Source organism: Saimiri boliviensis, chromosome X (genome assembly GCF_048565385.1).
Source record: "Saimiri boliviensis isolate mSaiBol1 chromosome X, mSaiBol1.pri, whole genome shotgun sequence".
NCBI lineage: Eukaryota > Metazoa > Chordata > Mammalia > Primates > Cebidae > Saimiri > Saimiri boliviensis.
The window spans coordinates 116,089,023-116,106,329 of record NC_133470.1 but is presented as its reverse complement, the minus strand read 5'-3'; the positions used below and the strand labels follow the sequence as shown (position 1 = coordinate 116,106,329).

At 49.7% G+C, this 17,307-nt stretch overlaps 1 protein-coding gene across 7 annotated transcripts in view; it reads right to left on the bottom strand.

Moving 5' to 3' along the window:
* SEPTIN6 (septin 6) overlaps window positions 1-14,976 on the bottom strand; it is an 86,666-nt gene extending 71,690 nt beyond the window's left edge. For 3 of the 7 annotated variants that reach the window (XM_074391901.1, XM_074391902.1, XM_003931075.3), the window contains exon 1: window positions 14,742-14,972. In XM_074391901.1, coding sequence (XP_074248002.1) covers window positions 14,742-14,771 — 30 coding nt within the window. In that variant the 5' untranslated portion in view covers window positions 14,772-14,972. Of the gene's footprint in view, window positions 1-8,476; window positions 8,602-14,741 lie in introns of those variants that run through there. The other 4 variants (XM_074391900.1, XM_003931074.4, XM_074391899.1 and 1 more) reach the window with 3 other exon arrangements.
* Window positions 14,977-17,307: the final 2,331 nt, after the last annotated feature.

Here is a 17,307-nt window from a genome sequence, read left to right as displayed (position 1 = left end):
GTTCTTGGTCCGCAGCGCTGCAGGGGAGCCAGGGACATGAGAACTGATATGCTTTCTTAATGGAGCCTCCGATGTAGCAGGCATCGGAAATTGCGGTGGACTCAGAGTTGAGGTTTCCTGAGCCATTTGTTATCACCCTGGCTGCCTCTTCCAGCCTCCAAATTCAGCACCGTGGAAACTTCAAGTGCTCAAAAGCCAAAAGGAGAGAAGAAGAAATTTTCTTTTTTTTTTGAGACGGAGTTTCGCTCTTGTTACCCAGGCTGGAGTGCGACGGCGCGATCTTGGCTCACCGCAACCTCCGCCTCCTGGGTTCAGGCAATTCTCCTGCCTCAGCCTCCTGAGTAGCTGGGATTACAGGCACGCGCCACGATGCCCAGCTAATTTTTTGTATTTTTAGTAGAGATGGGGTTTCACCATGTTGACCAGGATGGTCTCCGTCTCTTGACCTCGTGATCTACCCGCCTCGCCTCCCAGCGTGCTGGGATTACAGGCGTGAGCCACCGCGCCCGGCCGAGAAAAGAAATTTTCAGACTGAAGACGGTGGAAGGCAGCGGGAGAGAGCTTCACATCTTATTCCTAAAGGTTTACTCCATTGCCAAAAACTTACCAAACACCTCCCATGTGCCCACCATTATTTCCCACCTAGCACAACGCTGTAAAAAGCCCTAAACAGCAGAAGAAAGAATTTTCTTTTTCCTTTTTTTTGTTTTTGAGACAGACTCTCTCTCTGTCACCCAGGCAGGAGTGCAATGGCACGATCTCGGCTCGCTGCAACCTCTGCCTCCAGGGTTCAAGTGATTCTCCTTCCTCAGCCTCCCAAGTAGCTGAGACTACAGGTGAACAGCACCATGCCCAGCTAATTTTTTTGTATTTTTTAGTACAGACGGGGTTTCGCCATGTTGGCCAGGCTGGTCTTGAACTACTGACCTCAGGTGATCCGCCCGCCTCGGCCTCCCAAAGTGCTGAAATTACAAGCATGAGCCACCACGCCTGGCCAAGAAGGAAGAATTTTTCCAAGCCCTAAGAAGCAAAGTATGGACTTCATTCCCTAGGCAATGGGATTTGGGGGATTTTGATTTTTTTCAAGCAGGGAGGGCCATGATACAGGGAGTTTTAAAAAGATCACTCCAGGCCCGGCTCAGTGGCTCATGCCTGTAATCCCAACACTTTGGGAGGCCGAGTTGGGCAGATCACAAGGTCAGGAGTTCGAGACCAGCCTGGCCAATATGGTGAAAATCCGTCTCTCCTAAAAATACAAAAAGTTAGCCAGGCATGGTGGCACGCACCAGCAATCCTAGCTACTCGGGAGGCTGAGGCAGGAGAACTGCTTGAACCCAGGAGGCGGAGGTTGCAGTGAGCCGAGATCACACCATTGCACTACAGCCTCGGTGACAGAGTGAGACGCCTTCTCACGAATAACAACAACAACAAAAAGATCACTCCAGTTGCAAGGTGTTTGCCTGATTGGAGGGACAGAGAGACTAGGAGCAGGAAGACATAGGAGAAGATGACTCCAATAATATTGAGCTGGCAGAGTAACATCCAGGCACTGTGACAATAAAATGCTGGTTTATTGGTGACAACTGGTCTCACTTGGGACGCAAAGAGAAGGAACAAATTTGAGAGATGTCTTAAAAGAAGGGTGAGCCTCTGCCAGGCATGGTGGCTCACACCTGTAATCCCAGCACTTTGAGAGGCCGAGGTAGGCGGATCACGAGTTCAGGAGACCCAGACCAGCCTGGCCAACATGGCAAAACCCTGTCTCTACTAAAAATACAACCATTAGCCAGGTGTGATGGCAGGTGCATATAACCCTAGCTACTCAGGAGGCTGAGGCAGGAGAATCACTTGAACCCGGGCAGCAGAGGTTGCAGTGAGCTGAGATCATGCCATTGCACTCCAGCCTGGACAACAGAGTGAGACTCTTTCTCAAAAAAAATTTATATGTATATTTCCTGTTTTAGGAATCCTGTCTGGCAAACACTATGCACTCTTGCTTTGATGAATCTTATAAGATGTCAAGGTCATCATTATGAATTTCAGTCTGCATTGTTCAGAGCTAAATACGAAGAGGTAGAAAGGACATGACTTTGGGCTGAATGTACACTGACCCCAGCACAAACCCCTGGAAGTTTCTTCCCTCTTCTCACTAAATCTCTGGTATCTTATCTTTTTCCTCTTTCTCCTTAAGGTGGCCTGATTAATTGACGGCCTGATTACTTTGATTGCAGTTAATTGAATGTTCCATTGACTATAATGTACACGAGAGGAGATGGAACCGGCAACTTGGCCCAGCACATCTGACACTAAATCTCAAGTTCACATCTTTAGTAGCCAGATGGGGCCATGTTGCCATATTGAAGGCTTGAACTGAGATACTGGGACAGCCAAAGTCACCAACTCTAAATTGCACTTCTCTCAAAAACCCTCAGCCTCCTTTCAGAATCGGTACAAAGATCTCTTACAAGGAAATTTATTACAGCACAGTTTCTAATACTGAAAAACTAAAACTAAAACAAAACCAAAAAACCCAACGTAAATGTCCAACGAAAGGAAAATACTTAGCCAAATTATGGTACATGCATATTTTGGAATGTTCTATATCCATTAAGAAGAATGTGGGCCCGACGCAGTGGCTCATGCCTATAATTCCAGCACTTTGGGAGGTCGAGACAGGTGGATCACGAGGTCAGGAGATAGAGACCATCCTGGCTAACATGGTGAAACCCTGGTTCTACTAAAAATACAAAAGTTAGCCAGGTGTGGTGGCACACGCCTGTAATCCCAGCTACTTGGGAGGCTGAGGCAGGAGAATTGCTTGAACCCAGGAGGTGGAGGTTGCAGTGAGCCAGGATTGCACCACTGCACTCCAGCCTGGGCAGCAAAGCAAGACTCTGTCTCAAAAAAACAAAAAAGGAAAGAAAGAAAAAGAAGACTGTGGTAGTTCTGTATGTACTCATGTAACTATCTCCAAGACATATTATAAAATAGAAAACAGAAGTTATAGGGTGAGCACAGTGGCATAAGACTGCAATCCCAGCATTTTGTGAGGCCGAGGCAGGCGGCTCGCTTGAGCCCTGGAGTTCAAGACCAGCCTGGGCAACATAGCAAAACCCCATCTCTACAAAAAATACAAAAATTAGCCAGGTGTGGGGGCACATGCCTGTAGTCCCAGCTGCCCAGGAGGCTGAGATGGGAAGACTGCCTGAGCCCAGTAGGTTGAGGATATAGTGGGCTGAGATCTCACCACTGCATTCCAGCCTGGGCAACAGAATGAGACTCTGTCTTTAATAAAAAAAAAAAAAAAATGCCGAGCACGGTGCCTCACACAGTTTGGGAGGCTGAGGTGGGCGGATCATGAGGTCAGGAGTTCGAGACCAGCCTGGCCAACATGGCGAAATCCCATCTCTACTAAAAAACACAAAAAAATAGGCACGGTGGTGGGTGCCTGTAATCCCAGCTACTCAGGAGGCTGAGGCAGAAGAATCGCTTGAATCCAGGAGGCGGAGGTTGCAATGAGCTGAGATCGCGCCACTGTACTCCAGCCTGGGTGACAAAATGAGACTCCGTCTCAAAAAAAAAAAAGAAAAAACTCTCAAGTGTACACTTGGCCATGGAGGGAGTGGGGGAAGAAGGAAAGGAAGGAAGGAAGGAAGGAAGGAAGGAAGGAAGGAAGGAAAATAGAAGTTGTAAACTATAACCATAATATGAGCTCATATATGCCCCAGAAACCCTGTAAATGTGTATTTGCATGTAAACGTATGTGAATGCATAGAAACCCTACTGAAAAGACAGCCACCAAACCCACAATTGTGGCTACTTCAGGGGAGGGGGATGGAAATACCAGCTTAGTCAGGGGAGTAGTCAGTATGCTTCCGTATTGTTTGACTCTTTTATAGCATGAATGTATTCGCACGTTACCCATGTAATTTTAAAACGTTTTTAATATAAGAAAGAAGAGTTCTCACTCAGCTTTGCAGCAGGGGTAATTAGGATGCAGAGAGTCTGAGAGGAGCTAAAAGGAAGGCAAAATGAAAGAGTGCTCCTGAGAATTGGGAGAGCGCCCCATTCCCCTCCCCAATTACATTTCCTGTTTTCTCCTCATCTGCAGCCACCTGCGGTTTTGAAATACGTTATACCACATTTCATATCACAGGCAGAAGCACCGCTCTCTTTCTCTCCGCCTCCTCTCCTGAGGCCACACCAATTTCGTCTTTTAATTGAATATTCGTAAGGTTCATATTATCAAGAACAAGTTACGACGGTTCTAGCTGCGCATCTTTTTCTCATTGCTGTTACTGAAAATAAAGAGTCCCATAAGCACCCAAGTAGGCCACCTCTGTCCCCCACTCCCCTCAGCCCCTCTTCCAACCTCTGTGATCAGAAGCAAGCCATATTTGAGGCCTCTGGGAACTGCGGGTGCATCTGTGTCAGTGGAGAATTTCCCACCTCTGTTTCAAACCAGGGTGGCTAAGTTAGTAGCTGTCATTCTGAAGAATAAGAGCAAAAGGTTTGAAACTCATTGCTGATGACTGGGCTGTCCCTAAACTTTCTCCTCTGGCCATTCCCATCCAAGTGCTAGAAAAGTGGCCAGGTGCAGTGGCTCACGCCTGTAATCCCAGCACTTCAGGAGGCCAAGGCAGGCAGATTACTTGAGGCCAGGAGTTCGAGACCAGCCTGGTCAACATGGGGAAAACCTGTCTCTACTAAAAATACAAAAATTAGCCGGGCTTAATGGCTCGTGCCTGTAGTCCCAGCCGCTTGAGAGGCTGAGGCAGGAGAATCGCCTGAACCCAGGAGGGGGAGGTTGCAATGAGCCGAGATCATGCCACTGCACTCCAGTCTGTGTGACAGAGCAAGACTCTGTCTCAAAAAAAACAAACAAATAAACAACAACCAAAAAACGCTAGGAAAGGACAGAAATACTGAAATGGGACTCTCTTCAGTCAGCTACTGCTGGGTCCAAGCTCTCACATCTCCCTATTCTCTATTTCTATTCCCAGCCCTGAACACTGATCTCTGAAAGACCCTGCAAATCTCCAAGGCCATGAAACCCAATTTATCAGTTCAATGATACATGAGGAATATTAAGCAGCTGAGAAAAAATGTTTTCTAAGAATATTTAATGACAAAAGGAAATGCTCACCAAAGGCGAACAACAACAGGAAAACCAACCTGTATATACAGGGTCATTCTAATGACGGGGGGAGAAGTATCTGTGCATTTGTCAAAAGATTGGAAGAACACGCACCAAATAATGTCAGTGGTTTCTTTTGGGTAGATAGGTTGTAGGTGACGTTGCTTTTCTGTGTTTTCCCTCCAATAGGCATAGTTTAATTTTACAAACAGGGAAAATGTCATTTAAAAAAAAAGATTCTACGATGATACATTCCTAGGTAGGAAAGTGGCCTCAGATATTTTAGAAAAAGCTTTAACTACAACCAAAAAGGTGCTTGACAATTTGGGTTATCATAGCATTTAGCTTTCAGGCAGTTTTACTGTGTATAAATCATTTATTTTACCAGCAATACAATAAAACCCTATTAGTCTCCTTATTATAACTTTTTTCGAGACAGTGTCTCACTCTGTTGCCAGGCTGGAGTGCAGTGGTGCAATCTCAGCTCACTACAACATCCGCCTCCTGGGTTCAAGTAATTCTCCTCCCTCAGCTTCCTGAGTAGCTGGGATTACAGGTGTGTACCACCACACCAGGCTAATATTTGTATTTTTAGTTAGAGACGGGGTTTCACTATGTTGCCCAGGCTGGTCTCGAACTCCTGACCTCAAGTGATCCACCTGTCTCGACCTCCCAAAGTTCTGGGATTACAGGCATGAGCCACCGTGCCTGGCCCCCTTATTATAACTTATTATTACATACAATATATAACTTATTGTCATACAATATAACTTCTTATTATTAAGATTCATGTGAACCAGCACTTTGGGAGGCCAAGGCAGGTGGATCACGAGGTCAAGAGATCGAGACCATCCTGGTCAACATGGTGAAACCCCGTCTCTACTAAAAAATACAAAAAATTAGCTGGGCATGGTGGCACGTGCCTGTAATCCCAGCTACTCAGGAGGCTGAGGCAGGAGAATTGCCTGAACCCAGGAGGCGGAGGTTGCGGTGAGCCGAGATCGCGCCATTGCACTCCAGCCTGGGTAACAAGGGCGAAACTCTGTCTCAAAAAAAAAAAAAAGATTCATGTGAACCAGAAGTCAAATCATATCCTGAAACATGTAGCAAAAAGTCTTAATGAAACAATCAGGTAGCTGATAGCTTCCTCCGCTGCCTCCAGTGCTGTCAAGGGTGCCGCTGTATAATCAGTCGTAAGAACCGCAAAAGCACTGATAAGTTCCCAGAGGTTTTTTGTTTTTGGTTTTTTGTCTTTTTTTCTGAGATGGAGTCTCACTCTCGCCAAGGCTGGAGTGCAATGGCACAATCTCGGCTCACTGCAACCTCCACTTCCTAGGTTCAAGCGATTCTCCTGCCTCAGCACTCTGAGTAGCTGGGATTATAGGCCCCTGGCTAATTTTTGTATTTTTAGTAGAGACAGGGTTTTGCCACATTGGCCGGGCTGGTCTCAATCTCTTGACCTCATGATCTGCCTGCCTTGTCCTCCCAAAGTGCTGGGATTACAGGCATGAGCCATCGTGCCTGGCATTCCCACAGGTTTTTTTTTTTTTTTAAAAAAAACCCTCGAATGCATGCAACACATCAAATAACAGCATGTCCCTCATGCTGATTAATCCAGGTTAAGAGGAAGCTGAGTAGTAGCAGTGCCCCATCCTGGGAAAGAGAAATGTGGGGGCTATTCTAAGGAGAAATAAGGTCTGCAAAAGCTGGCAGCACCCCCAAGGTGTCTCAGAAATGCCCTTCAGTTGGGGAGCAGCTTCGGGGATGCTGGAGACGCCTAAGACAGACTATCCTTACCAGACAGAGGAGGAGGCCCATTTTTGGCAAATCCAGTAGATGAAACTGATTTTAATACACAAGATAAATTCCAGAGTGGCTTTTCATTCTATAAAAGGATTCACAGCAGGATTCTATTAAATAGCCGGCTCTCCAACTGCCTTGAAAGCAGGATTCAATAGACAAACATTCAGCTGTCATGTACCTTTATAGGAAGACAATAGCTATCTACACCTACAGGGATAGACAGTATCTGAAGGGTTGTTTCTGTTCCACTTACTGAGATCCTGCTGAGCTAAAAGCACGGATTGACCTTCCCCACAACCCTCTCCCCACCCAGCTCAAGGGGTCAAAGCAAGGAAGGGGTGGGGTTCAATTCTGCCACCTCATTCGGAAGCAGAGGCAGGCAAGGACCTAAAAGAAATTAGGCTGGAGAAAAAGGAAACATTAGCACCATACAATGTTAGAGCTGGAAACGCCCTTAAAGATCACCTGATCCAGGCCTTTCATTTCACAAAAGGGGAAACAGAGACTCACGGAGAGGAAGTGACTTGGCCCACGTCACAGAGTGATTTAGTGACAGAGAATAGTGCTGGGATCCAGGCCCCCGTCGAGCCGACTGCCACTCTCAAATGGAAAAGCTGACTCAAGTGGCAGATGTGTTTCTTTATGCTGGTAAAATTCCGGGATGTTGAGTTTCTGGCTTGATGCTGGTCAGGGGCAGAAGGGTCAAGGACCCGAACCTGGAAACCTGTGAGCTCCCAAGGTGATTCTGGCCCACGGAAGACAACTGACACAATCAGCACTGTGGAAGGCATTGTGTGTTCCTGCTCTCCACTTACTTCCCCACTTTTCCCTCCCATTTCCCTCTCTTCTGACTGCGGCCTAAGCCTCAGCCTGGCCAGCTGCCCAGATCTGCTGAAGAACCCCAAGGCTAACACGGTCTACCTAACTCAACAAGCCAAAGTCTAGGTGAAATATCCCTGTCTCAGGCCAGGGGTGACCCCTGCTCAGGTTAAGTAGAACTTTCCCACAAAAGCTAGCCAGATTCCCTGGAAGCCAGGCAATTGAAGGAGAGTTTTCTAGGTGTTCTGGCTATTGTTACCTCCAATCTGCTCAAAAAGAAAAGGTTTACCCACAGGCCTCTGGGTGAATGCCCAACTGCCCTCTAGGGAGCCTGAATCTGCCTCTGACTCCATCTGGTCTTGTTTAATGGAGATCTGAAAAAACCCAGTTCCTGCCTCAGCGCCAGTGTTCAGAGCTGGGGGCTTCCAATGTGAAAGGAAACCGAACACGACCTCACACCTCATCAGGGCCAGGAAAAGAGAGTTCTGCTCCTGTTACCCCAGGGCCTTCATTCCGGGTCAGAGAGGGCCACGGCAGGGGAAACCTGAGCCCTGAGGCCTGTACCTGAGAAGGCCTGCAGATCTTTTCCCTCCTCACCTTTAAGTGAGTGGAATGGATGACCCAACTCCAGGGCCGGCTGAGAGCGTGCTGCATAATTCAGCAGATGGCTGCCTCTAATGAGAAGACACTGAAGAAGAGGATCACTTTATTTCTCACCCTCCTGAGCATGTGGCCTCCTTCCTCTGTGCAGGCAGCAGAGAAACCCACGGTTTCAAATCCGAGCAGCAGAAACCTCCTCCTGCCAAACCGAGGAGGAAGGGTCTGTGTTTCTAATTTATTCTGTGCCCCCCTCCAGTTGTTACTTAAAATAATCCATCATTACATGGCTGGTGGCTCCAAGATTTTTATTTAAAGCAATATGGAGAAGAAGAAAAAAAAAAAAAAAGAAACCCACACAACCCGTGACTGTGCTATCTTGGATTAAAGCTGAGAATCTTTTTAACATCAGAGAGTCTCCAAATCACCCTAATAGACTCTTCCCTGGGCCCTATGGGGGTACTGGGGGAGTGCAGTGAAAAGAGGGGGAAGGGAGGCCATGGCAGGAGTTTGATTTCTTAGAAACATCACGAAAAAACCAGTGTTTTTAAACAAGGAATCTGTGTCATCTGGTAGGTGTTTCATTGCATCATCCACTGACCAGCAATAGCACTTTGGACTAAGTCATTTGGTCGCCCTACAACCATTAAATAAAGAGAACAGGCTGGGCACGGTGGCTTACACCTGTAATCACAGCACTTTGGGAGGCCGAGGCAGGCGGATCGCCTGAGGTTGGGAGTTCGAGACCAGCCTGACCAACCAAACCCCCATCTCTACTAAAAACACAAAATTAGCTGGGCGTGGTGGCACACAGCCTGTAATCCCAGCTACTCCAGAGGCTGAGGTGGGAGAATCACTTGAACCTGGGAGGCGGAGGTTGTGGCGAGCCAAGATTTCGCCACTACGCTCTAGCCTGGGCAACAAGAGCAAAACTCCATCTCAAAATAAATAAATAAATAGAGCCGGGCGCGGTGGCTCAAGCCTGTAATCCTAGCACTTTGGGAGGCTAAGGTGGGTGAATCACCTGAGGTCAGGAGTTCAAGACCAGCCTGGCCATCATGGTGAAACCCCATCTTTAAAAAAATAAATTAAATAAACAAATAGAAATTTAAAAAAGTAAAATAAAGAGAACAGTAATACTTGTCCAGGAACTGTTGGGGAAAATGAAATCATACAGATGGAAGTATTTTGAGATAGATGAAAGAAACATGTTACATCTATCCATGGCTTTCCTTCTTTCCTTCTTTTTCCTTCCTTCTTTCTTTCATCTGTCTTGAATGTAGTTTTAATGTACATGCAACTAAAAGCCCTTCTCAATTGTTCATGCTAATATTAAACCACGGCTCTGATCATCCAAAAACCCAGGCAAGTCCAGAAACCAGTCCTACTTAGTTTGGGAATACCTTTTTCCAGGGGACTTATCTTCCTAATTAGTTTTGCTCAGGTTAATGCAATGGGTTTGCTCCCTTATAGCACACAAAGGCAGGGGCCATGCTTGGAAATAAAGCCAGCAACTAATAGAAAATTTACAGAAGAGACTCCACAAAGTAAATGCTATGCACATGACGGCAGATCAAAATCTTATTAGACGATACGGACAAATCATTCTGCTGTAACGTAGTTTTGTATTAAGAACACCGCTACGGCCGGGCGCGGTGGCTCAAGCCTGTAATCCCAGCACTTTGGGAGGCCGAGGCAGGTGGATCACAAGGTCAAGAGATCGAGACCATCCTGGTCAACATGGTGAAACCCCGTCTCTACTAAAAATACTAAAAATTAGCTGGGCATGGTGGCGTGTGCCTGTAATCCCAGCTACTCAGGAGGCTGAGGCAGGAGAATTGCCTGAACCCAGGAGGCGGAGGTTGCGGTGAGCCGAGATTGCACCATTGCGCTCCAGCCTGGGCAACAAGAGCGAAACTCCGACTCAAAAAAAAAAAAAAAAAGAACACCGCTAACACTCAAGATTTCCAGGATTTCGGATGTGAAGAGGAAACAGGGCTTATTCCTGCCTTTCATCTGGAAGCTCTGAGAGGGCAGAGTTCCTGCATGCTTTGACCACCACTAAATCCCCAGCACCTGGCACAGGGCCTGGCCGATCAGTGCCCAGTGAGTATGTGCTGAAGGAACGAATGAAAATAAAAGTAGGTGAATTGGTAAATGAATATGTTCCCAACCCAGTGGCAGATGTGAGATCTCACCCACCTTCACACCTACCCATTTCCTATTTGAAGCCCTCAGAAAGCCCTTCCTGTCATCCTCTGCCTCCATTCACTGCTGAATTGGGTTCCCTTAGTAATGAAATCTCATGGCAGGCAGTCAGTCTCCCGTGTGGCACTTATCACAATGATAATTAGATAGTGATTTGTGTCTGTCTCCACCACTGGATTGTAAACTCCTTGAAAGAAGTTTAATGTCCATTTGAAGGGCATTGTCATTCTGCCTACTTTTTATTTTGAAAAATCCCAGGCCAGGCGTGGGTGGCATGTTAATGCCAGCACTTTGGGAGGCCGACACAGTCAGATCACGAGGTCAGGAGTTCGAGACCACCCTGGCTAACATGGTGAAACCCTGTCTCTACTAAAAATACAAAAGTCAGCCAGACATGGTGGTGTGCACCTATAATCCCAGCTACTCTGGAGGCTGAGGCAGAAGAACTGCTTGAACCCAGGAGGCGGAGGTTGCAGTGAGCCAAAATCGCACCATTTGGACTCCAGCTTGGCGACAGAGCAAGATTTCGTCTTGGAGGAAAAAAAAAAGAAACAAAGAAAAATCCCAAACACACAGAAAACTTAGAAAATAATGTAATGAAAGCTCTCAAATTTAGAATCAACATTTTTTAATATTGGGGGCCATTTAAACTTTCTTCTGTGTTGTATCACCAGTAGAGCTAGGTGATTGAGTTTTGTTTTCTGTGTCTGAGGTACATACTATCTTTAGCAGGTGGTGGTAGGAACGCCTGAGGCAGAGACCTCAAAGGAAATCAAACTGCAACGTGATGCTAGCAAAGCAAGAGTGCAACATCAATCCTTTCCCCACCTGGAGACAGTTGCTCTCAGACAGTTGACCCAGACCAACTCCAGCTAACTTTGTAGGGCAGAGTTAGCCTCTGCAAGTTCATTTGAGAGAAGTACCCCTACCCAGACTGCCACTGAAGAAAGCTTCCTTGTTCACATTGTGGGAATAGCTCAAGTCAGAGTCATCCAGACGTTCTTTGTATGGGCCAGCTTTTAGGGGCTGGATCCAGAATGCAATGTTGAAGGGAATGGCTTCATTAAAGAGCCAGGAGATGCAGCTTTTGGGGCCTGCCCTGTGCCTTGGTTACCTTGGACAAGTCATGGAACCTCTTGAAGTATGTGTTAATAGCAGCCCACGCCACCTCACAAGCTAACTATAGTGACAAGGTTGACAAGTAACTCCAGTTGACAAGGGCTAACTATAGTGCTGGCCACATATCAGTCAATCAAATAAATACAGACACAGTGGACAAATGGTGTTGTCACATCAAACCCTTTGTGGTGTTCATTGAAATGGGATCGACTTGTATTACATGCACCAGAATTGAACTTCCAAGTTGCCTGAATGCAATATAAGCCCTACCCAACAACTTGAAGGCTTGTTTTAGTCACTAAGGATGCTTACCCACAGTGACTCTCAACTGATTATAGAAAGAACACCCCCCATACACACCCCACCCTCATACACACAGTAGGGTACTTACATGGTACCACGTCTCAGAGCTCATTAAAAAGAATTCCTGACCAGGCATGGTGGTTCACGCCTGTAATTCCAGGACTTTGGGAGCCCGAAGCGGGTGGATCATGAGGTCAGGAGTTTGAGATCAGCCTGGCCAACAAGGTGAAACCCCGTCTCTACTAAAAATACGAATATTAGCTGGGTGTGGTGGCACGCACCTGTAATCCCAGCTACTCGGGAGGCTGAGACAGGAGAATCACTTGAACCCAGGAGGCAGGGGTTGCAGTGAGCCAAGATCACATCACTGCATTCCAGCCTGGGCAACAGAGCAAGACTCTGTCTCAAAAAAAAAAAAAAAAAAAAAAGAATTCCTAAGCTAGGCACACTTAGGTTTATTCTCTAGTCTTTTGTTCCCAAACCCTGAATACATGTTCCTTGGAGGATACAAGCAGCAACCAGATGTCCAAGGTCTCCTGAGTTAATTCCATCTTCCCTGGTGAATTACAACTTCTTGCAGACACAAAGGAGAACAGAGAGATAAATGACACATAAACAAGAGCTTCACTGGCTGGGGGAGGGGGACATGGAGAGTGACGTCAGTTTTCCCAGAAACCCATTTATCACGATAACAAGGTCTCGAGTGCTTTAGGCTGCTCTTTCAGCTTCAGAATCTGGCGTACAATTACGTTCTTCATTACACAGTATGGCAAAGCCAGCCAGAGCAAACTGAAGCCATGCAAAGCAAACCAAGTGGCCCTAAACCACCCCCTCACCCCCATCTGCAGAACAAAGGGGATCTCTGGGTTGCCTGAGTTGTGCCTGAGGTGAAACACCCACAATCTTCTGGAAGGTTCCCCTTTGCAACATCTGCCCTGCAATCCTAATCCAGGCAAGAGAAATGGTGAGAGAGTATGGAGGACAGGTCGATGCAAATTCATTAGCTGACACGAAAAATTATTAGCATCATTTTTGGATGGAGCAAGTATAATCCTGGAGACGAATTCCTCTACTTCAACTATACCATCTCTGAAATGCAGGTAACCAGGAGCAGAAAAGCCACAGCAGAAAAGAGGGGGTCTTCGAAACACTAAAGCAATAAACATGAGAGTGCCAATCTTGGGGGAAGAAAATTCTCTCAAATTCCATCATCACAGAGAATGTCTCCTGTCTACTCCTGGTCCTTCCACATCATGACTGCATAAAGTGCTCTGTGCTAGGGGGTGCAGAGGGTGGAGGAGATTCCGAAGAAATGATCCTGCCCTTTCAAACAGGGACAAAAGAGTGGAATACATTAATACATATTCTGTAGAGAAAATACTATCAGAGTCTGGCTTCAGATTTTGAAAAATCAATTTCAATTACACCAAATACCTAGAGGCTTTTTTGTACTGTAATTGCATTGCCTGAACTATTTTCCTAAATAAGTAAGCTACAAGGTTGAAAAGCATTTTTATGTGGTTCAGAGATTTTCGTCAAGTAGTATTTGGTGTCGCGGGATTTGACCTACCTCTATCTCCCATTCCTTCCTCACCTGGGGGTGCTGGTGAGCTTCTTAAAACCCCAGATATCCATGGATTAATAAAGCTAGGGTGTCCCCCCCAAAATGGAATTCATCGCCTTTTGCAAACAAACTTCTGGTCTAAAAAACAAACATGGAGCCTCAGGTCACTTCAACATGGTTTCTCTGCACATCCCAGGCTGGAAAACTTCAGTTCTTTAAATGAAGATTTTTTTTTTCCCCCAAAGTCGGTCGCCAACAAAAAGAGAGACGGCACCGCTTTTGCGAGTCTCACACTTATTTTCCTGAGTCTCCATAGAAAGAAGCCAGCTCCACAGGTTTTGGCACACAAGCCCAGTTACACTGAACATGCTCCCGAGACAGATCCTCAGAGGCCCGCTCAAAAACATGCCAAAATACGCAGCCAGCCACCTACTGGCCAGCCAACTGCACCCCACACTGACGCACAAATAGGACCCAGAGGCACACGGCCCAAGCAGACACAGAGGCGTTCGGACACACACCACAGAGGTGAGCACACTCAGGGAAACAGACGGACTTCTTTGGGTCACAGACAGAACCCCAGCGCCGCCGCCGCCCGCCAGGGAAGGCAGGAGCGCGCACGCGTGCACACATTCGCGCACACGGATACACACACAGACGCAGTCACATATGTAATGCATATAGAGAAACCCTATCCCAGCCAGTCACCTCCCCGCCCCCCTCGCCACTCATCGCCTTCTGCCCCAGGCTAACCCCAGCCCCGCGCCTCTTTGCCCGTGCTGTCCCGGGTCCCAGCAGGCAGCCGTGCGCAGGGGCGCGGCAAGGCCAGGGTGCCAAGGACCCGGAGGGCTCGGAGACTCCGATGGCCATTCATTCGGCAACGCCCCAGCCGTGGGGCCGCAGCTGCAGCGAGGGAGGCGGCGGCGCTCACTGCGGCTCTTGGGCAATGCAAGTTCAGCCGCCGGCCCGCAGGCTTTGCCAGCCCCCCTGCCGCCTCCCCGAGCGCCACCACGGTTTTCCGGGACAGGCTGGGGGACTGAGCTGCTGACCCCGGGAGCAGAAGTCCCACCGTGCCCTCGGCTCCTGGATGCTGCCCATTGCCCTCTGCCGCGATGTGGCGGCGGCGGCCAGGTCTCCTCGACCCTCCCGGGGCCCTCGGTCCTGGCCCTGGCACCCAAGCCGTGCACTCACCACCTGGCGAGCTACATCGGTCGCTGCCATCGCTCCTGCGTCCGCCAGGGCTGCCACGGGTGCCGCCGCAACGGGAGCTACCGCACAGGAAACAGAGGAGCTCCTCCGACAAAGAGAAAGTGTTACACTTCGGGCGCGACCAAGTCCGGTGGAGGGAGGTGCAAGGGAGGGGCCCCCTCGCCGCTGCTCCAACCCCAACCTCCCCTCTACCGCCCACCCCTTGAAAGTAGGGTATGTAGAGGGGGCGGATTTAACTCGCCGCTTCCCCCTACGGCCAGCCCAGTTCCAGTTCTTCCTGCAACCCCAGCCATAGGCCTCTGCGAAGGGGGGCGGGGGCTCCCCTCGGTGACCACGTCCTCTGCCCCCCCCGCCGCCACTGGGCTCCGTGGTACGTCCCGACCTCTGCTGAATTGTCACACCCCCCTGCTCTCCTTACATCTCTAAGTCCCCAGACCCCTGAGGCTGGAAGGGAGCCCCCGCCCCTCCCCCTCCCAGGCTTGGCTCAGCAGCGGAGCTCTGCAGTTCTCCTCCCAGGCCCGCTAGCCCCCTTCCTCTCCACCGAGATTCCAGGGTGCTTGGATGGGTGCGCCTCGGCCGCTAGAGTCTCGATGTCCCACTGTCGTGTCTCCCTCCCGCCATGGCCCGGGAGCGCAGCTGAGGCCGAGGTGCAGAGAAGGCCTGCGGCACCTGCCGGCTCCACCTTAGAGCTTAGAAAGGGGCCGGGGTGGGGAGCCGCACTGTGGGCCCGCAACTGAGCTGAGCTGTGCCATGTGCGGTCCAAGGCTACAGGTCTTGAGACACCGCATCTGCTCCGGGATTTCCAAGCCTTGGGTGCTGTGGACTGTAATTTCTTGGAGCCGAGCTTACCACCTTTGGGTACTTAGTACTAACGGACTGCACGCCTCCTCTCTCCAACCGAACCCTAGACGCTCAGCGTGAGCAGAGACTTAGACTACCCACCCCATCTAGTACAAGAGGAGGGTCTGAAGATTAAGGTTCCCAGATCAATGGAGCGAGATGGAGGGGCGGGTGACGGGGAGCGGCCTCCAGTCACTCTGCCCCGCCCCCTGATTTCTCCTCGACCCTCATTCAGCCCGGGACGCGGCGGCCAACGGGACGCAGAGGAGAAAACTTCCGAAGGCAGGAGAGTGCACGCCCGCTCTCCTTTTCCTCCTGGCCCTCCCGGCCTTGCGTCCTCTCTCTTGGGCACCTCTCCACTTCTCCAGCCCTGGCGCCCTCCCCTCTCTCCCGGGACTGGCGTCTTGCTAGCTCCCTGCAACTGGAGCACGCAGGCAGATTTGGCAAGCCGGAGGCCCCAGCGGGAGGAACAGTACATACCACTTCTCAAAAGGGCGGGTTCCCTGGTATGGTAGAGAGACCTGGGCCCGCCAGAGGGACCCCAGATGGGGGAGGGGGTGACAGGCCAATGGGGGAAACCCGGGCCCACAAGGGGGCCCCAGTGGGGCATGGGAGATGACCCCGTAGAGGCCCAAGGCTGGAGCAGCTGAGAGGGAGGCAGGAGAGAGGAAAAAGGAAAAGCAGGAACCGAGGAGAGAGAGGAAGAAGGGACCTGCCCCAGAGGCTCTGGCGTTGGGGAAGTCAGGGAAGACAAGAAAATGGAATGGCCAGGCCAGGCGCAGTGGCTCACGCCTGTAATCCCAGCACTTTGGGAGTCTGAGGCGGGCGGATCGCGAGGTCAGGAGATCGAGACCATCCTGGCTAACATGGTGAAACCCCGTCTCTACTAAAAATACAAAAAATTAGCCGGGCGTGGTGGCAAGCGCCTGTAGTCCCAGTTGCTCGAGAGGCTAAGGCAGGGGATTCCCTTGAACCCGGGAGGCGGATGTTGCAGTGAGCCGAGATCGCGCCATTGCCTTCCAGCCTGGCGACAAAGTGAGACTCCATCAAAGGAAAAGATAAGAGAAAAGAAAAGAAGGAAGGAAGGGAAGGAAGGAAGAAAGGAAAGAAAGAGAGAAGGAAATGGAGTGGCCAAAGAAGAGCATGCCTGGCACTCGGTTCCACCTGCTGGATGGAGCTTCCCACACTCTTTCTGGAAGCCCTTTATATACCCTGTGCGCCTGCAAAACAAGGACTCAGCAAACGCATCCCAGGCGGAGTATGGGGCCTCGCAGCAGCCGGGAGGCGCTCCATTAAGCGGAGGGAGAAGATTCGGATGCGTGCGTGGCGAGCGGGGAGAAGAAAGAAGAGACACAGTGAAGGGGACCAGGAAGGACCGTCATGAAGAGCCAAGTATTCACGGAGCGCCACTGTGCGCCTTCATTGTGCTGGAGACCCAGGAGCTGCCTGAAGGGGAAGAGCCTGGAGCAATCGCGGGGAGTTGCGCGAGACAGAAGGCGAAGGCCACAGGGCGATGGCGGTGGCAAGGAAGAGGGGCAGCTGGAGTCTTTCATACTCTCTGGAGCTTTGGGGCAGAGCCTGAGCCCTGGATTGGGTTGGCAGCGACATGGGGAACCAGGGTTAGGTCTGAGGAACCACGGTGAGGCTTGGGCCCCAACCGGATGGGGGCGGGGAGTCAGAGGTGACTGTCCGCTTCCAGGCTGGGTGT